At 31.5% G+C, this 22,495-nt stretch overlaps 1 protein-coding gene across 1 annotated transcript; it reads left to right on the top strand.

Annotated features, from left to right (window-relative positions):
* The first annotated feature begins 4,332 nt into the window (after positions 1 to 4,332).
* Positions 4,333 to 22,495, top strand: LOC134718633 (uncharacterized). The gene is made up of 10 exons (XM_063581281.1): positions 4,333 to 4,372; positions 9,507 to 9,764; positions 11,136 to 11,465; positions 12,436 to 12,798; positions 13,203 to 13,253; positions 14,146 to 14,427; positions 15,798 to 15,869; positions 18,516 to 18,600; positions 19,123 to 19,169; positions 20,216 to 22,495. The coding sequence occupies exons 1-10, from the start codon at positions 4,360 to 4,362 to the stop codon at positions 20,932 to 20,934; spliced, it is 2,220 nt and encodes a 739-aa protein (XP_063437351.1). The 5' UTR covers positions 4,333 to 4,359; the 3' UTR covers positions 20,935 to 22,495.

Below are 22,495 nucleotides of genomic sequence, written 5' to 3'. Positions count from 1 at the left end.
AAGTGAGAGGTTAAGCGCTTTAAAACCAGGTTTAATCCACCATTTTCTACATTTGGAAATGTCTGTACCAAGTCAGGAATATGACATTTGTTGGCCATTCGTTTGATGTGGGGTTCATTTATTTAAGTTTGCCATGTGATTAGGGAGTTTCCTATCGAATTTTCTTCTAAGTTCGTTTTTTTAATGAAATTACTTTTTTCATAAATATATACATGAATACATCAGGTTTATCAAATCTTATCCGCCATGTTTTGATTTGCCTGTCCAGAAATCATTCAGTTCAATAGTTGTCTTTTGTCGATGTCTTCCTTAACTGTTATTTCTTGAACGTTTACCACTCAGGCCATTGTTGTTCTAGTTTGAATTGAAAACTATACCACGTAAAATAACTTTCATAACTTTAGTTCCTTTTGTTTATTGTGATTTTGGCTTCACTGATGCGCCTTTTGTAAACAAAACTAGGGTCTGGCGAACAAAGAGACGACAATCTGACCAAACTGTAGAACACAGTCCAAGGTAACCAATGGGTCACCAACAGCACGAGAAAATCTCGTTTTCGGAGCCGGGTTTCAGTTGACCCATAAAGAGTTATGTATAGTAGTTATGAGAAATGGACAACGATATTATTCAAATCATATAAATGAACCGAATAGACAACACAAACCACAAGACAAACACAGGCTAACGGATCTTGACTTGGGACCGTCCAATTTGAAAGAAGTATGAATCCAATTTTAAAACAATTAATAAACTTATCAAATTGACCGATGAACAATAACCAGCAAAAACCACTAGCAGTTACCAACACACCTGCTCCCGGTCAATATCTCAATTTTAAAAACTGATCAAAATATTATGTCTTTATCCTATTCAAATCAAACACAATCCCTCACGTTTTGTGTTCATAAATATGCAGTCCTAATCTATAAGAGAAGAATATAACCAATATCAAGCCAAGATCTGATTTTAGAATATACGTAGGGTTTTCCCGATGTAAAGACCATAAAAGTTGATCAAAAATAGTTTAAAAACTGCCGTTTTTAAATACATAATAATAGTAGCGTTACTACATTCCTCGTTAATTAGTCTGTTTAAAGGATGTATATAGACTTTTGTTACCAAAACAAAAGCCTATATCAATCCTTTAGACTGACTTACGCAGTGACCTTTTTAAAAACTAGATGTCAACTTGTTCATCTTAAAGGCTGTACGTGTAGTAAATTTATAACCAGAATCATAACATATGTAAACAAAGTCATATTATGACGTGCCTAGTGACTCTGTTTTTTAATCAGTACAGTGTTCCTTATAAGAAAAAGTATTTAAATATTGTTATCTATAACTATAAATGTAGTAAATTAAGAATAATAAAAAACTTATAATCTAAAGTTAAAACGAACTTGTGTGTAGTTCTCAATATAGTCTATATGCATGTACTGAGTAATTTCATTGTGCAATTCTTTTAAGTCGATCACATTTGCAAATATGCTTGATGATTCAGATTTATTTTTAATTCGTGGTTATCAAATGTACACATTTACGTCCTCATAAAAAGTTCAACAGTTTTTATTTATGTTGTAAATGACACTTGATAAGTTTTGAATAACAATGATTAGGCAGATTTTGTTTAATTTTGATTTAAATGTTGTCTTATTTATTCAAAAGGTAGTAACCCGACACTTTTTATACCTACCCGCATATAAATTATAAGACGAAAAATAATGTTTAAATTGAAGTCTTTTGTGTATATGACGGGTAAGTAAAATGTATCAAAATTGTTTTGAAATAAACGCTGTAAATTTGTTAAGTAAAATAGATGAGGAAAAGATTAAATAAATTAATTCCATCGAACAAATTTTTTAATATTGTTTTGACAATTTTAACTGTGGTTATATTTGTTCTAAACATATTTGTATTTTATCTGCTGTGTGCCATATCTATGTAGGGAAGTGGTCCTCCACCTTCAACATTATATATTCGTTATTGTTTTTTCTTCGTCTGTTAGTATCTGTTTGCTCTAACGGATCATCAATCAAAATTACACGATGTAAACTCATGACAAAATCTACCTCATAAGGTCAGCATATAATAAATACTCACTTACTAATTTGTTTTCCCCTTGTATACACCTTCGTTATTTAATCTTATATCTTTTAATGCCTTAATAATCAAATTCTAATATTTTGATAACAAGAATCACTAACGAATGCAATATATCACACGATCAACTTCGACATTCGATTGTTTGGAGAAAATAGACGTTCATCGATAAACAAACAATAATACATGGCACATGGTCAACCTTTGTTCTATAGTATATAATATTGTGGGAATATATAAATTTGACAGAGAAAACGTCTGCGCTATGCAGCTACTTTGAGGATAAGCAATGCATACATCTTTTTGTCTTGAACCTTTTAAAGGTTGCAGTTCAAGAAACAAAAAGACTATATCAAATCCACTGGATATATTCTTTGAAAGTATTTTAATCTAGAAAGAATTGGAAGTTTTTGAAGCCCTTAATGTGTTCTCGTATTTTTCACATTTTGAAAGAGTATGGGTTTGATTGGATCTGATACGTTTACATAAAGCAAAAAAAGCATGGTCGTGCGAAAACTTTCATTTCATAACTATAATAAACAATGAGTAAACGAAGCAAAGTAGTTTATCATTTTGATTCGTTCTTAATAGTTTTCAAAGGTACCAGGTTGATAATTTAGTACGCCAGACGCGCGTTTCGTCTACATAAGACTCATCAGTGACGCTCATATCAAAATATTTATAAAGCCAAACAAGTACGAAGTTGAAGAGCATTGAGGATCCAAAATTTCAAAAAGTTGTGCCAAATACGGCTTAGGTAATCTATTCCTGGGATAGGAAAATCCTTAGTGTTTCCAAAATTCAAAGTTTTATATTCAGGAAATTTATAAAAATGACCACATAATTGATATTCATGTCAACACCGAAGTGCTGACTACTGGGCTGGTGATACCCTCGGGGACGAAACGTCCACCAGCAGTGGCATCGACCCAGTGGTGTAAATAGTAATCAAAGGTACCAGGATTACAATTTAGTACACCAGACGCGCGTTTCGTCTACATAAGACTCATCAGTGACGCTCATATCAAAATATTTATAAAGCCTAACAAGTACGAAGTTGAAGAGCATTGAGGATCCAAAATTCCAAAAGTTGTGTTAAATACGGCTAAGGAAATTTATTCCTGGGATAAGAAAATCCTTATTTTATTTTTCGAAAATGCAAAGTTTTATATTCAGGAAATTTATAAAAATGACCATTGATTTGATATTCATGTCAACACCGAAGTGCTGACTTCTAAGCTGGTGATACCCTTGTGGACGAAACGTCCACCAGTTAAACATGTTAAAAAGTCAGAAAAATACACGGACATTATGAAATACATCCTTTGTTTCGATTATAAAAAAAAGCAATATACATGAACCTGTAACATCTGTTGTCATGATCATTTTTCAAAAATATTAAAATCAAATTTCCTGGTATTCTAACAAATACATTTGACATCTTTTTCATCGATCTCAAAGTTTTCTGGTAGCATACTTTTCTCTGGGCGATACCCTTTTGAGCCAAAGTCAACTCATTTGCGGCTCAACTTATTTGCAGCAACACTACTTCTGCGCCACTTCATTTTCAAAACTATCGGTCACATTTGCGCAAAAAAACCAAACCATATAAGTGCGACAAATTTATCAAATTATTTGTTTTTAATTATTATATATCAACTACCGTATAGCGGGTTATTTTCGCGGGGTGTAAATTTTCGCTTATTTTCGCGGATAGAACAACATCGCCAAAATAAATTCCGCCAATTTAAAAGTGTACATGCAAAGATAATGTTAAAAATGTTGAATCCGTCAAAATAATAACCGCCAAAATTTTTCGTATACCTTATTCAATGAAAATCGCGAAATTTTACACCCGCGAAAATAACCCGCTATACGGTAAATGATTGACACCTCTTTTTCCGGGTTTGGTACTGGTAGTTTACTGACTGGCGGTGTAGTGAAAATAAAAATGACCACATAATTGATATTCATGTCAACACCGAAGTGCTGACTACTAAACGTTAATCTAAATTGCTGTTATATAAACATCAACTCGCGTGAAACATGTGATACAGTAGAATACAAAATGAAAGAAACACAATCGTGAGAGGGGATAGGTTTTGTCAGTATGCAAAAACAAACACAAAGGTGTCGTTCTATTTTATGATGCATTATTGTTTTATTTCAAATCATATGTATAGAAACTTTACGGTTATTTTTTAATTTGAAATTATAATGTTTGATGAAATCATATTTCAGTAGCTGAAATGGTGGATAATGCAATCACAATGTAAGAGTTTTAATAAGTAAGAAAAATTGAAGCAGTCGTAGTAACAGCATTGCGATATTGAAATTACATAAAAGTACTCGCGGAATTATTTATACGCCTATTAGAGGTTTCTCAATATCTTACGAACGGACGAAACTCTACGAACGTATCGTTAAGGAGCAGTAATTTTGTTATAATAAAATCCATAATAAATGTCTTCCGATACTGCAGTGTTTTTAAAAGACAACAGTAAACAATTTAATATCCTTTTTTGCAACCTTGCATTTTATTGCTGTCATTAAACATCCGTGTTTCAATTTATTTTCTGTTGTTGACTGTTTCGTTTTCTTACGTTGAGTTCCGTTTGTTGAAATGTCGTATATATGCGTTCGATTTATCTCCCTTATCTATTATAAAAGATTTTTTTTTATATTGTCCTCTATTAAACAAATCAACACGTCTAGTTTGCAATTTGGTGATTGATTGTTTGGTTTTTAACGTTCATTGGCAAATATTCCATTCATTTCATTGCGAAATTAGAGTTTGGTAAAGGATTGATAAGTGATTGAGATAACACAACTTTAATATATTTCATATATCCACACGTCCCTTCTATGGGTCCAATTGGTTTGAGTTACTATGAGTTTCATTTTTTCGTGTTGGAGAGTATCTTGGACAGATACGTCGTTACATAGCTTTTTTATTTCTAATATTTATCGGGAATCAGTTTAAGAAATTGAAAGGTGCACTCTATCTATCGTTAGAAATAGAGTTTTGTGTGTTTTTGTTGAAAGTATGAGTGCTACAGCCCTAACAAAACTGGTAGTCACATAGTTATCAAAATATATATATTTTAATATATAACACCCTAACTAAAAAGAAAAATGAGACATACGAAAAACAGAGGAAATATGCACAGTATTCCATAGAAGCTTAACGGAAACATCAAACAAGAAAAAAAATATGTATATACTTATGATTATACTATAAAGGAAACATACACACATATAATAAGAAAGGCCATGATAACAAAACAAAACCAACCACAATTTATAAGTTTAAATATGTATTTCAATAGTCTACCAATTTATAACTATATCAATAAGAAAGGATCATTTGGATTTTAGTGGTTTGGGCAAAGAAGTTATCCCGGAACTTATTGGTTTTTTTTCTTTTCAAATTTAAATCGAAAGGCGTTCACTCCTAGATTTATTTTACCTCCAGTCCACGAAAGAATTGTTACCGTAAATCAACGTCTAGCGAAGATTCAAAAAGATTCCTATCCCTTTCCATCCATATATCTATATTTATCTTTTTCACATATACTAAATAGTGATGTTGTCATCATGTTTATTAAAATTTCTTGTACAATTACTGTCCTTTGATTGATTATTATATATTCTTCGCTTAAATTTATAGATCAGTAAGACTTTCAACTGTGCTGATTGAACAGTAAATTGTATATTATATATTATATAATATCAAATAAATATAATATGTATTTGATTCAAAATGTTTTTAAAAAATCAAGCATGCATATTTTACATATAAAAGACATTTCTAAGGAAAGAACAGCACAGCCGATAATCCAATAGTATAAGATAACTTACTGCTCCCTGTTTTCTCGTTACGGCAAGTTACGTCAAGTTATGGCGATTTTCGTTCGTTCGTAAGATGTTGAGAAACCTCTAATACCACTAAAAGTGACACCGGAATCGGTTAACAGATACTGAATCCATGGTTAGATTTATTGTGTTTTTTTGTATTACTAAAATGTTGTCATTCATAAAAGAGGGAAGAAAGACACCAAAGGGACAGTCAAACTCGTAAATCTAAAACAAACTGACAACGCCATGGCTAAAAATGAAAAAGACAAACAGAAAAACAATAGTACACATGACACAACATAGAAAACTAAAGAATAAACAACACGAACCCCACCAAAAACTAGGGGTGATCTCAGGTGCTCCGGAAGGGTGAGCAGATCCGGCTCCACATGCGGCACCCGTCGTGTTGCTTATGTGATTACAAATCCGGTAAATAGTCTAATTCGGTAGGTCAAATTCATGAAAGGGAAGGGGATTGTAGTTACGACGTAAGGAACATATCCGATATCATTTGTGAAACGGTTATTCCATAACGGTCAACCAACTCGTGATGGCGTCCGTAAAATTTACGGAGGGATGATTTCAACTTCACCATTTGGAACTCTTGGTTTAATAGCTTCCTTGTGAGCAGTAACCCTCTATCAAGAAAATCATGATAGGAAATGCAAGCACGGGAATATCGTATCAATTGGGAGATATATACCCCGTATGCAGGTGCTGCTGGAATGTTGCTACTTAGAAATGGAAAGTTCACAATTGGAAAGCTGAAATCATCTCTTTGTCATAAATGTCTCTGATCCGTATCGACTTTATAAATGACGAACATATCGTATTGAAATTTTGACTTTTAAATCATCACATCATTTGAAAATGAAGTTCCATGATAGATGTCATCTACTTTCGGAACAAAAGATTTATCCAATATCAGTTGTAAACACACGAGTTCTATTGTATGTATTTTAACTAAATCATATATTTCACCTCTCATATTATAGCAATATAATAGGCTTTTGTGAATTTTTATAGGATTTTTTTTATCTTTCAAATATGAAACTTTTTGTTTAGTTATTATCAGCAATATTTCATACTGCGATATTAAGGTTTCATATTGAGGGAGAATTGAAAATTGCTTTATATCAATTCAAATTATTTAACTTTCTATATCATGAGAAACGAATATGTGGCGAGTTTATTATTACTATTTAAATTAGATAACGAGAGTTAATATCGAGCAATATCCAATTCTAAAGAGTTTTGAAACTTATATCCTTATGGCCAATACTCTTATTGTGTTGAATAAAAGGTTCTGCAAATAGTTAATCTGCATTTGCACATAACAGCATTGCGTCATTTTCCGTCGTCAACAACAGACATTTAAAAACATTTTTGTACGCTTAAATTTTTTATTAATTTGATAAAAGAAGATTTCTAGGTGAAAAGTGTGAATGTTTGTATACTATTGCAGAAAACACATGATATCCGTTACCCTGGACGAAATGTACATTGTCTTAACCTTTAAAAACTATCAATGATCTAACGAAACTAATAGTCAACGATATCATCTCGTGATGATAGATACCCATCGTATCATCGCATATTTTCGTATCACTTTTTCGTATCACACTCCGTGCAGTGTGATACTATATATATCTCGTCATGCAAGCAGTAGATAAAAAAGGCCACTACCGTAAGAGACTTATCTCCAAAATGTTTGAATATATTCAAAAAGATATATGTTCATTGGCCCGATTTAGTGCCAACATTTTGTTTTTATCTTATCCAGCATCTTTCAAGAGTGATTTTCTTCTATGACTCGGCGGTTTTACGGAAATTCACGTTTATAATCGTGCCTCGCATACAATAAATACAAAATATTAAAATTTACAAGCTTTAATAAGTTTTTAAACATTTTGTTAATGAAAATGAGAAGTGTTTATAATAAACAATTTGATTTCATTTTTATATATAAGATACACTTAAAAGTATTTTTTAAGGTGGTATGGGAGTCTAAAATAAAAATGATATAATTTGTTCATACTTTGTCAAAATGTAGTATCTATTGATACATGTTCAAAAATATTATAAAAATGATAGGTCACCGCGCATTTTCTCAAGCTACAGGTTGTGACAAAATGACAAATTTTGTATGGATTATACAGGAAAAAACAACATTTTGTGAATAGAAACTAAACAAAATGATAGAATTGTAAAATAAATTAGGAAAAGATTGCTTTCAGACAATGCTTTGAGAATATCAAAAGAAAAGATAGGGTCACCGTAAGTTTTTTTCCGGCTAAAAGACAAAATAGGAAAATTTCATGAAGAGTCCTTCAGAAAATGCACTGTTTTAGAGTTACCTCCCCTTAAATTGCCAATTTGAAAATACTGAAAAACAACCAAAAATAATCTATACTTGTAAAAATATTAATATTTCTAAGTTATATTCTTATAAATTGGTTCAAGAAAAATTCACATTAAATATCTGCATTCCTGCATCAAATTTTGCTAACTTGACAGAAAATATGGACCTTAGATCCTCTGTTTTTTACAATCCAAGATGGCGAAAGACACCCATATCACCTTAAACAGCGGAAAACAATAATTAAAATACTTAGGAGCAGTGTTTGCGATGCTATATTGTCTTGCACTTTCATCAATTTCAGATCTTATCAACAGTTGTACATTGTCACGAAAAGCGTTGTTAATGGAAGACTATGTCTTTGTTGCGTCACATCATGTCTTTGTTATATATGTTCCGGACCATATGAGTATTTGGACCATACGTGTATGGTCATGACCATATGGGTATACTCATATGATCCAAACATAAGCGTATGGTCCGACTGTACGCGTATGGTTGATCCATATGAGTATAATACTCGTTTGGTAATTAAGGGGTCGGACCATACGAGTAATTTGACCATATATGTACTTTTTTTCAAATTACATTATAAACGTTTCAATGATATACAAACTTTTTCTAAAAAAAACAGTGATGGTTACATGACAATTTATCCATTTTACAATCCCAAAACTACGCAAAATTAAATATTGATGCCATAGTTAGTTTTCATCGCTAGTTACATTCTTGCACGTAGGCTTGGTGTGGCAATCACGTGTTTGCTTTTGCAATAAATTTATTCACGATCCTTTCATTTACACCTTTTGTTTTCTAGTGAAAAGCTAGCCTTTTTGCAGGTACGTGATACCGAGGTCTTTGGTCATTCTGATGTATACGATGTCTAAGAAGCTTTAAATCTCAAATATCGTTAAATGACGACAATACACCATATTCACAGGTCAACTTAAATAAACTATGTTACTTTCCAGTGACTTCTTGTGTAACTGTAACAAGGTGTTGATTACCCCGACCATATGCGTAATGATCTGTTGAATATGTTTATTTTTATTAATGAACGTGTTATTCTTTGGCCTCAGTTTCTTTGTTTAAATTCCATTATGACGTCAACTGTTCTTGCTTTCATCTGAATATCCTAAATGAGGCAATCATAGGATATCTCTCTTTTAATATTTATATCTTTTTACAGGTGCAATACAGCAGCATTTCAGCTTTTTTAAACATTGTGATATTTCAGTAGAGGAATTGAATCTGATTGCTTTGGAAACTACCGCTTTCAGTCTGACAGAGTTCGACACTATCAATTCTCTTAATAACAGTATGTTTAAGATGGAAGCGTTTTTAAAGAAGCTCATAAGAAAAGGAAATCATCACTGTTCAATGTTTCTGCAAGGTTTGAGCATGAAAGGACACTCATCACTGGTACAAGTGGTAACTTCGAACCAAGGTATGATATATGTATTGCTTATATATTAGGACTGATAATCGCAAATGCGTTTGATGCGTATAAGAATACGTTAAATAAAACAAATATATAGCAAAAACCATTCAAAATCACTAACCTGTGAAAACATAAACAACAACGACACATGTACAACACACGGTCTACATAGATATCTTAACTTACTAAAATTCATGCGATCCGGTCCTTTTTATGCTATGTTGGGTTTTCTCTTCTTTTTTTAATAACGTTAGAATATATAAACTGTTGTTTTATATGACAAAAGCACCCGATGTGAGTTAAACTAGTTTTACATGGATAAATAAGTCACTTTACAATGATAGTCTTTGAAAACAAGAAGTCAAAGTATGATTGTTAGCACAGATAAATGACTTATGCTATTAGGCTAGTTTGTATCAAGTAAACATTTATTTTGGCAACATAATCATGACATTCACATGATTTGGTATGATACAAAACTATTGAATCATGCAACAGTCGAGATTGTAAAACTGTTAACTTTTCGCAATGATTACGATTTCCCTATTCTAGGCATTGATTAGCTTTGTCGTATTTTGCCCAACTTTTTGGAATTTTGTATTGTCAATGTTTTTCAACTTTGTACTTGTTTTGACTTTTTATAACTACTTTGAGCTCAGCGTCACGGATGTATGTATACGAAACGCGCGTCTGGTGTTTCAAATTAAAAGCCTGGTATTTATTTGTGGCGTAGGTTCTTCTTTCGCATTTGGATTTTCCCTGTTGTTTCACATTTTTGTATCTTTTTGTATTTCATTCGAAAAAACCCTTCGAATAATATTTTGTATAAAACATAGACAGGCTGTAATATGATTGTATGTAAACTGTTGTTGCTTTATTTAATACAAAAACGTAATAATAATGTGAGGTAAACTAATTTTACATGGATAATTAAGTCTATTTACAATGAAGTTTGTTGGAAACAAAAAGTCAAACTATGATTGTTTTCCCAGGAATATAGGCTATTTCGTTAAAATTCTGAAACTATACTTTATGTGAATTTAAGTTATCAATATGTTTCTATTGAAAATACCAACTATAGTTTTAAAGACATTATTTTTTTCTGCAGAACGCTATTTCATCCATTTCCAAAATAAAAAAAAAAACATTAATAGAATATAATGTTCAGAGCATAAACCAAAAGGACATGATTTTACAGTGAAACCATAATAACTAATTATTGAAATGAATTCGAAATAAAACACATGTTCCAGCAGGTCACTATTATTCAATATATTTTAAGTATTCCGTTCTTCCATTCAGTTAATGTAGTTGCACTTTTAAAATACAGAGTTTGTGTATATATTGACATAAACTTGTTATTTTATCTGATTCTAGATACAAATCCTGATACAAGAATGACAAGGGGAGTTTATCAATTTTTGACAAGGGAATTCATCATAAATCATCTTGAATTTGTTTGTCAAAATTTACAAGTCACTTTGACATTAGACATGCTTTTCGAGCACTACATCATTACTATCGATGAACACGACCTTGTACAAGAAAAAGAATCAAAGCCAAGCAAACGGCAAGAACTGATGAGGATATTATTAGACCGACCAGAAACAACTTGGATTTCAGGCTTTTTATCGGTGCTTAGATTGACTGAACATGACAGGATGCTAGAGCAGTTACAGAATTTATCAACAATTGGTCGAGTTATAGGTATTTTATACTGAAATGTTAAGATAACGGGACAGTACCAATTGTTTTTTTTAAATTAAATCACCTACTTTTATTATGATCATCGTTTCCATTCTGGGTTCATTTTATGCATGTATTCTTATTAACTATGTATTTCCACCAATTTAATTTTCAATCCATATTTAATCAAAGAATATTTGTTTGAACTGGTCGTGACCTTCAATTACCCAACATTTTGTAACGATCAGTACCTTAATTGTTTCCATGCTCTTTATCGCATCCTTAAAAATCGAATAACATAAGTTTATTTTATTTATTTTAAATATTTAGTACGAATTGACATTTGTGCATGCTAAGTATTTTTTTACAATTTGAGGTTTGCAGAATATTTTATTTGCTTATCTTTAAACAATGACATTTGTGGACGTCGCCGGCGACATTTCCATAGATTTTATTTTTTCCAGTGAATTCTTCATCTGATAATATTTACTGAGAAAGTGTTGTCCACTACTAATAAATAACTATGTTGAAAGACATTCCTGAAGTCAAATAATTAAATACATATGGTTAAGTGTCTAAACTAAACATGTACGATTTCAGCTGCTCAATTTGCAATTTGGGTACTGTGACGTTACATATTTTACAATAACTGCAACATGAAAAACAAATTCCTCTTTGAAAGTTGAATTACAACATTTCAAAGCATTGTTAAATCAATAGATATATGTGTCTGGCTGTCCATGTGTCAATAAAGATCCAGTTGAACAATTTAAAATAAAACACAATAATAAAAAAAAACATACTAAAAGGAAAAAATTCAAATGGGAAAAATCCCTTATCAAATGACAAACTCAACTGGTTTTGTATGATCAAGATTCCTGAGCTTCTTTGTACCTTCTTTAAAATCGAGTCTTCTTTTAATACCTTTGTGTATAATGATGATTAATTTGTTCACTAGGAACAACAAGACATATTGCATATCTGTTTATAGGTAATCAAAGGTCAATAACCATATCACTAGGCAGCACTATTCCTGATGAACCAACCGATTTTGTCGCCTGTCTTGGCGGTTCGTTACACGACGTTTTAAACGGAACAGATGCAGCTGTAATAGAGGACGCACTGGACGCTGGTTTAATTGACATTTGGGAAGGATCCATTTACCTCCATTTGAGTTCTTTTTCCCAAGATCTCATAATGTCAATCTTAAATGGTGATAGTAACAAACTACGTGTGTTCCTTGCGCGATTGTTGCAGGGAAACAAGAAACTACTGAACTATTTTGTTGGGCAAGGAACTTTACATTTCCGTATACAAGAGCTTCAAAATAATGAATTCCTCGGTTCATCGCATGGTAAGTTGATTTAAAAATTTTCTTTAAAAAATCACCTGAAGTGTTTATTTAAGTCTTTAATACACCTTCAGTACTAGGTTTTAAAAGCTTTAATAAATTACGTGATGAACATAGATCTAAAACCCTTATTTAAACAGAGAAAACGCATAACCCTTTTATTTCTCTCATAATTCAACCTTCTTATGTGGGCGATGATGTTCTTCTTTTTAGTGTTCTAACTACTTGTGACATAATTTGTTAAATTCATATGTTTACTAGACATGTATGTGATTCTTGATGAAAGTAATCCAGAATAGCTCATCGTTCACATGCAACTAATAAAGTATGGTTTTTACATATAATATTGAAATAAGAATAGATAAAAAAGTTCTTTATACAGCATTAACATCTTAAACATTATTTAGGGAAGAAGCCAAGAAATCAAAGAGCAATTACCAATCGAGATATTTGCCTAGGTAAGCACTACCTTTTTAAGTTGAAATAATGCATGTTCGAGACATCGTTCAGATGGAAATATGAATTATCATATTGGCCGTCTATATTTCTTTTTGAACAAAGTCGATAGTATTTTAAATTCCTGAATATAATAAAATGCTGTCATTATGTCACAGTGAATTTATGTTAAATGTCTAAAAGGTAACATTATTGAACAAATACAATGATGTTAACACATTTTTTTCCGTTTTTCTGGATGTTAAACTTATGGTATGTTTTAAATATTCATCCTCTAAAATAAGAATTTTTATTTAGGTTGATGGCATTAAAATACTCATACGTTTTGAAAATATCTATGTCGTGGACATATAAGATAAAGGTTGATTAATAACCACACATCGTGTTTTTACAAGATGTCTGATATATTTTAGAACATCGTATTCCTTCATTTTAATATACTGTCGGATAAAAGTCATTTTCTACATTAGAAAATGCCTATACCAAGTCAGGAATATGACAGTTGTTATCCATTCGTTTGATGTGTTTGGACTTTTGATTTTGCCTTTTGAATTTGGATTTTCCTTTTTTAATTTTCCTCGGAGTTCAGTATTTTTGTGTTTTTACTTTTTGCTTCATACAAAATAAGGCCACATGGATATTTAAATTTAAGGAATTGTAGGACAGTTAAAATGCTACATTTATATGCATTGAATATACAAACGATATTTGTCATAAATCTGTTTTTTTAACATTTTATAAACGTACATAGAGCTAGGATAAGGTGAATAACCGATTTTTACAACGTATATTTTCTGAATGGTGAACAAAACTTTAACATTTACAACATCAGATTCTATTTTTTTTTTATTATATCAGAAAAAAGTATATATGAAAATGTTACTCTGATTACAGATTGTTATCGGTCAACATTGAGAAATGCATTCAACTACAGGGTTGTACTTGATGAAATTGAAGATGACATAATCAACGAAACTTTGCGCAAAGTAGAAAAGATCTCGAAAGGGCATGTGTTCAAGAAAATCATTTTTAGCAATAAAACACGAAGCGAAAACGCTGTCAACTTTATGCAACATGTCTTATATAACGAAGATGTCTTAGAGCAATTCCAGAAAGTATTTGCATACATGTCACAGATTGAGTTGAAGCCTTTCAAATGTCGAAAATGTTCAACTGGTAATTTAAAATCATTTTTACAGAAGCATTATGGTATCTCCAAATTTGAACATGAAATTGCATTATTAGTATAAAGAAGAAGATCTGAATGATTACATAAACCGACTTGTATATTTAACATTAGTAAAAGAAAGATAAAATTGAGAAATGAAATGATTAATTCGTCAAAGAGACAGTTACCCGACTACAAAACAGCAGAAGATCACCAACGGGTCTTTATCAAAGCGAGAAAATACAGCACCCGGAAGCGGGATTCGGATGGCCCTTTAACACGAATTCGTCTGTTTTCTGCTCTTTGCTTGGGCTGTTGTCTCTTTGACACATTCCTCATTTCCTTTCTCAATTATATGTTATGTAGTTCAGTAAAAATAGACCTCAAACTTAACTATCAAAAATATAAATGAACAAAATTCAAATACAAAACCAACAAAGGCCAGACGCCCCCGTATTTGTACAGGCGCAAAAATGTGGTGGGGTTAAACATGTTTAGAGAGATCTCAATCATAAACATCCAGCCAATATTGAAAAACAAACACACACCAATACGCACATTAAAGGAGGCCGAGTCCGATGTCAGAATAGGTAACAATAGAAACTAAGCAAACTGGTATTGGTACAAAAATTAACAATGGACATGCCATCTCCAGACCACCTTTTCAACTGATTTAACTTTTACATCTTCATAACATGGAAATTGAGCACAACCTGACCCGCTATGGGTTAAGTGTCATTCTATCATAAATTATGAATGAAGTTGGCGAGAAAAATCAAAATACCTGTCAAAAATAAACTAATTGCATATACATTAATATATTTTATTCATGTACAGCTCCTTTTACTCGACAGAAGTCATTTTATTGGTGTGTTTTGTTGTATAACTTCAAGACTTGATTCTCCATATCCTTACTTTTTTAATATTATATTCATTCATGTATACTGTGCTGATACGTTTTTCATATTGGATTTTGTTTAAGAAAACACAAAGGAGAAATCCATTAGGAAAGGTATCTTAAAACCGGCATAGATCAATTTGTGAAGTATTGACTTGTGGGTTCATTGAGTATTGACGTTAAAAATATAAACCAACGTTTACAACACTTCTTAACTTAAGCAATTACAATACACATTAACTGGTTAGAAATTGCCATTGAAATTTGAATTTAGTTTTGTTTTCCATACATAGGTCAAAAGGATCATTTAAAAATGCATATTTCATGATGTTCCGTGTAAAATTATGAAAATTTAATCTTTGTGTTTCTGATTAAAACTGTACTTTTTAAAAGTTCTAAGAATATAGGGACAAATTTGCACACACTAAAATAAAAAAGACGAACAGCCACTGAATAGTTAAAATACATTTTCAATTTTAGGTTATTCTTGGCCTGTTTTGAAGATGCCACGAGAAAGAACATTTCTTTTCAATGTTGAACTGGATGATCTGGGTGAGGAATTGAAAAAAATAGCAATTGATCTTGAAACTCAAGTGTAATTCTCCTTTCGCACTTATCTTCGTACAAGTTAAAACGAAATAAAAAATGAATTTGACAAAGATCAAACAGGTTTAGTAACGATACAGTTTTTAACGGTTTGTATGCTCCTTAATAATAACAATAATATACTCTGTAAAATCCACGACAATTTTCTAGAGACTCGTTATAATGTATAAAGGGAAGCAGAAAATTCATTACAATTGTCATTATCAAACATTTGTATTTTACATCAACTTCATTTTAGCGGTTACAACATATATATTTGGTATTCACAAATTATCAAACAGCAAAGAAAATCTAAAAAGAACTCGAAAATACACCTCTTCATATGTTTGTTGTTTTAATTTTAAACAGACTTTACTAATTATCACCTGCAACATCAACCCTAAGTTGCCAAGGGAAGCGACTGGCGCAATATGCACAATTGTTTCTCCATAGGCGGTAATTGTAACGTTTTCTTCTTTTGTTCTGCACATAACGTAAACGTGTAAATGTATGATTGCTCATTTCGAAGCTAAGACATTTTCACACATGGGGTTAAATTTTCTTAGAACGAAGTCTGATTCGTTTTTCCGTAAAAGTACCATACCCTGAACACCCTTTCGTGATGCGGCTGTTCATGGAAGAAAGTCCCATTTGTCACACAATGATTTCTTCGACGATTTTTAAAATACTTAGAATACATATAACAACTCCAAAGATTTTACACATTTATTCTATGGTCATATTCATTCAAGACCAACACAAATGATTAAGCTCAGTCATATGTTCAAAATTGTAACCTGTTCAATATCACTACACATGGATTTGTTGTTTACACGCAACTTTTGTTTGAAGTTGCATAAGGGATATTAACACAACTAAGGGGACCCGGAAGTTTAACAGTCTCATTGTTTTTGGGGAAAAGAAATGCGGTACAAATAAACTCCCATTATAAATGATTAACATATATCTTTAGCATTATCACCTATCTATGTACAGATGTTACGAAAAATGACGCGTATTTATCATCTTTCTATATATTCATACATCACATCATATATAATCATCTGAATAAAATATTTATTAAAACTGTATATTTTTTCTCTCAATAGATCTACCTGTTATTCCTACGCTCTTTCAAAATCATTGCACTTTACTCCGTTTTTTTGTTATGTAAATTTCTATTACATTGCATTTTTTTTTGCATTAATAGGTGTATACAGTTCTTGCCCATTCGTTTTTAATGCGTTTTGTTATTTGATTTTGCCATGTGATTATGGACTTTCCGAATTTATTTTCCTCTGAGTTCAGTATTTTTGTGATTTTACTTTTTGTTAAACTTTCAATCACCTGAGTCTTGCATAAAACTTTAAAAATATACTATCAAATTGATGCCCTCAATTTAAGTTCTGTAAAGGACAAAACACCTGATTTAAATTATGTCCCAATTTACCCCGTTTTTGTAACAATTGATCTCATTTCTTTGGATCTTGATTTGTGGAAAATTATATCAGTGTAAAACAGAAAACAACTTGAAGGTGCATTTGGAGCAGTTCCTACATGGCGTTTTACAACCTGCGCGTTGTGCTTTGAGTCATTAATAGATACAAATATATTTTGTGTGACTAAATTTTGATTTGTCCGTATCAAAAAATGATTGAAATTGAGAAAGTAGTTCGTTGAGGACTATTGCATGATTCACTATCTACAGCAATGAAGAGACTCGAGTAGTATAACTAGGTGATAAGAAAATAATTTAAAAAAAAACAGTTGTTCATGTTGTTGCATACTTAAACTTTTATATTGTCAATATTGATTATTCACCGTACTGAAATGGTATTAAGTTGAAGTTTATTGACTTGTTAAGAAGTAAAAAGATTCAAGACATTCAACAACATTGTACATTTTTTTATTATAAATAAAGGAAAAAGTATTATACCGCTGTTCAAAAGTCATAAATAGATTTGCAGAAAACAAATCAGGGTTACAAACTATACTGAGGTAAACACATAAGAACTATAATTGGAAATACAACAAAACAACAGAAACACTGAAGTGCATCAATAAAACTAAACGACAATGCAACACACACAGAAACGAACTATGAGATAACAACTGGCATTTTCCTGACTTGGTATAGGACATTTTAAGAACAACTGGTGGGTTTAACCTTGTTTTGCGGCTAGCAAAACCTCGCGCTTTCATGGCAATGTTAAATAATACACAAAAGTGACAACATTAAGTGGCAGGACTACAGTACAAGTAATTGCAAAAGCATTCAGGAATAAGTCACACGTCCACTATACATACGTTGTATAAGGATCTGAAATTCTGAAAATATATTCCAGGAGAACAAATTAATTTTTACGTTACAAAAACATTTAAACTTTTCTTTTTGTAGAATTAAAATGCTGATACACATTCACGCAAGCTTGGTATGCCTGTTCACTGTAATCGGACATTTGAACATCAAAATGTAATATGTAATAGTAAAAACAAAATGTCAAATTAGTTTTAATTTGTCAGATATATTGAATATTGGAAGGCCTAAGATTTTTTATGTTTTAATTTTGCAATATTATTATACTGTTATGTTATTTTACTCCAAAACATTAGGCGAAGTTAAAATATCAGACATAACAAGCGGGTTGAAATGCCCTACAGTAGTGCTGAGTCCGATGATTGGTTCTGCAGGAAACAGGTATGATGTTAACAAGAACAAGAAACAAGTATAGTTATATTTCATATATTAGAAATGGCCAAACAATTCTAACATGATTTATATCTCCTATAAATCGAAAATTCCTTTTTGTTAATAACTGATTTGAAACATTTACAAAGAATTTGTCGCCGGACTATTGGTCAAAACCTTTCATAGATGTGACTCCTCAATGCTCATGAACTTATTATTTCAATTTGGCCCTTTTAAAATTTTCTATTCGACCCTGTCTTGTAAACGGAACTTGCGTCTGGTTAACATAGTATTAATCTCGATACCTGAATAAGATTATAAACAAAGCTGCAATGCTATAATATTTAGCACGTTCTCAGCTTAATAAACGAGGCGCATCCGTGGTGGGTTTAAATGATGTCTTGATAATTTGACATCATAAGTGGGCATACGTGTGCACATTTAACATATGAAATAAACTGGTTTTGCACATTGTTTGGTCTATTTTTATTACTCCTATACCATACGACTAAATGTACATTTTTTCTGTAGGAGAATGATTCGAGCAATGTCATTGATTGACATATCTGCATTTGAAGGTGAGTGATGTATAACCCTTGACATAAAGCGTATCCAAACAATTAAAGAGAATAACAAAGTTATTTTGATACTCATCAGTGAAGAAACAAAATACAAAAGCCATGGAAAAATATACGAAAATATTGAAAAGACAAACAAAAGTTCAGAAAATACAATTCTGAAAAATGAAGAATTAGCTACACGATCCAATTATAAATCGTGTTTTCTCATGATATCCTTAAACGTTGGCAGATCTGATTCACATGCAACACCCTTTGTGTGCTTATGTTAGTACACATTTAGTGATAATGTTAATGTAGCAATATTCTTGTAAAGTATGACATTTCGGTAACGACATTTGGAACATGGTCGTCGTTATCATAGAAGCAAATGTTCCACAACTCGTGGTGATTTCACTCTACCATTTGGAACCTTTTTTTAGAAGAAAGTGCGTGTAAGAGAAATCACAATACAAAATGCAATTGAAAGTTTACATAAAAAGTTTGACATAATCTGTCTTGTAGTTAAGAACCTACTCATCATTGTGACCCAGATATAACTTTATTTATGATTTCCTTTCAAAAAGAAGAGTAGGTCCAGTAGGACCCATTTGTTTGGTTCCCTAAAATATAGCATTTTTACAAAGTTGTAAAACTATAAACTCTTAGTTATTTATTGGAAAGTAATATACTTTTGTTACATAAACATGGACATGCATCAGGTACTAGTATCATTATTCAATGCAAAAATACTGATATATAATGAAGTAGACACTTGGGTGTTTAGAAAATGTCACAAATCTTTCATCAGATGTGCCTCGAATTTAAGGCCGAAATTATCCCTTACGGAAACTTCTCCTTTGTTATGATGAGACAATAATTCTTCTATGAAGAAAGGGACAAATCCGCAAGAAGGGGAGCACAGTTTGTTTCTATTTGAATGCTGATAATTTGTTGAAAACAGATTATCTGAACACAATTAGATATTAATGTCATTTGTATTCAGCAGAGTGTTGAATTAATTTATCTGTATATTAAAAAATTAAAAATACTCTTTTTTTCGGTAGATGTAGAAGAATACCGCATTGTTGTAATGGGCGACACAAAATGTAGAACAGACTTTTACAGAACGGCGAAAAGTTTGTACAGGAAGATGTTTAAATTCTACCAACTACCAAGCTTCCGTAAAAAAATAATAGATGAAAAAGAAAAGAAGAAAATAGCTGACTGCATTGCACGCGCATCACCAGGACCACATGCGTTTGTCATGTTTACAGAGTCATATGACCATTTAGAAATACAGTCAACAATGGCTCCATACATCAAATATTTTGGCCCTGATATTGTTCAGTTTTTGATACTGGTGTTCACAACAGAGAGTCATTTCGTCAACTATCCCGTAGAAATGGTTGAAGATTTTATCTCCAGCACGGTGCCGTTACAGACTATACTTAAACAATGCGGCGGTCGATACCTAGTATTCCATACACATTCCGAGGACGAGAGCAAATGTGTTCAGGTAAAACGTTTAACAAAGCTTATTAAACAAGTGCACGTTGAGAAAGCAAGAGAATATTATAGTAGCGAAATATTTGAAAAATCGGAAGAGGCAGTTAAAAGTACAACGGATATGGTTAAAATTGAAACAAAATCCGAAATAAAACGCCTTGAAGATAAGGTGTCATTACTCAAAATTGAAAATCCTAGAGAAAAAGCAGCAAAAAAACTGCAATCTCAGAAATCTTTTATCGATTTAGTGTGTCATGATGATGATGTCGTCGGGTAGATTCAAGTTTTCACCCAGGTAGTTTGAAGGAAAATGTTGCTATAAAAAGACTATTTCAAAAAATCAACAACATTATAAGATGTATAATTCATTTTCTATATGATCTCACAGTTTTATAGAGTAGATAGCTCTGACATCTTTTCCGATTTGAATAAAATAAAAATGAATAATTTTCTCTGACGAGAGCGCAGATTGCATTTTTAAATTGATAGAACCTGTAGTATGTGAGTACAATGAAATGACTTCTGATGCCATCAACGGTATTAACAAACAGTGATAGAAATAGAGAAACTCTTGCGTAAACTGTCGACAAATAAAAATGTTTTTCTCAATTCTGTCTACATGACCTAATTGAAACAATTAATGTTTAATTCTGAACACAAAGAAACCAGCAAGTACACAACTTTTTTTTTAAATGAAAACAAATATTCCAGATACATATAAATATGAACAGCAAGTCATTTAGTTTTAAATATTGCATCAATTGCGTATATACCAAACATATTATATATGCCAGGATGGTAATTTGCCCTAAGATAAAATGATAACTTAAGGTAATATATGTATTCCAGTTGATTAGCTATGTTTTCATCCTGACCGTTTTTGTAAATACTGTTCCAATTGCAAATTTCTGTTGAGATGTAATTTGACCTGTCAAAAAGAAAAAAAATCGAATCATTTTAACATTGCAACTAGCAGTCATGTACTAATATAAGTGAATAATTTTAACATTGCAACTAGCAGTCATGTACTAATATATAGGAATCATTTATAATTAACTTAGAAAATACTCGGAGAGTTGTTTAACTAATTAAATATCATTGTCCTGTTTTTCACAAAGTGCCTCTAATGAACTATTTCCGGGCGTGTTTATTTTTTCATTAATAAACAAATTAGCCTCATAAAATTTGCTCGCATTAGAACATGAGTTGGTTTGTTTTATCACCTTTTATCACTGTATACATATATTATGTTGATTGTTGTTGATGCATGTATCAATATAGACTAATAAATTAATTTATTAGCAATGGAAATAAACTCATCATAGATAGCAAGACTAAATTTGTATATACGCTAGACGCGCGTTTCGTCTACAAAAGACTCATCAGTGACGCTCGAATCCCAAAAAAGGTTAAACATTTAAGTACGAAGTTGAAGAGCTTTGAGGACCAAAATTCCTAACAGTTTTGCCAAATATAGCTTAGGTTATCTGTGCCTGAAGTAGAACATGCTAAGTATTTCAAAAATTCTAAATTTTGTAAAAAACAGTTCATTTATAAATATATATCAATGATAATTCATGTCAGCACAACAGTGCAGTTTAACTAAAACAATGTTTTATGCGCTTTATATATGAATGTCATCTTCCAATGAGCTCAAACCAACTCCGTAAAGGACACCATTGCTTGTATCAAAATATATTCAGGAATATTTACAGTTCTGATAGCATTATAGCATAGCAAAAATATATAATAAGATACAAAACAAGTTATTTATATGTAATAAAGTGTTGAAAATGTTCGTTTTTTTTTGTTGCTGAAATTAAAGAAATATATTTAAA

Source organism: Mytilus trossulus, chromosome 5, assembly GCF_036588685.1.
Source record: "Mytilus trossulus isolate FHL-02 chromosome 5, PNRI_Mtr1.1.1.hap1, whole genome shotgun sequence".
NCBI classification, from domain to species: domain Eukaryota; kingdom Metazoa; phylum Mollusca; class Bivalvia; order Mytilida; family Mytilidae; genus Mytilus; species Mytilus trossulus.
Note: the sequence above shows the minus strand (reverse complement) of the source record. Positions and strands in the feature narration are given on the sequence as shown.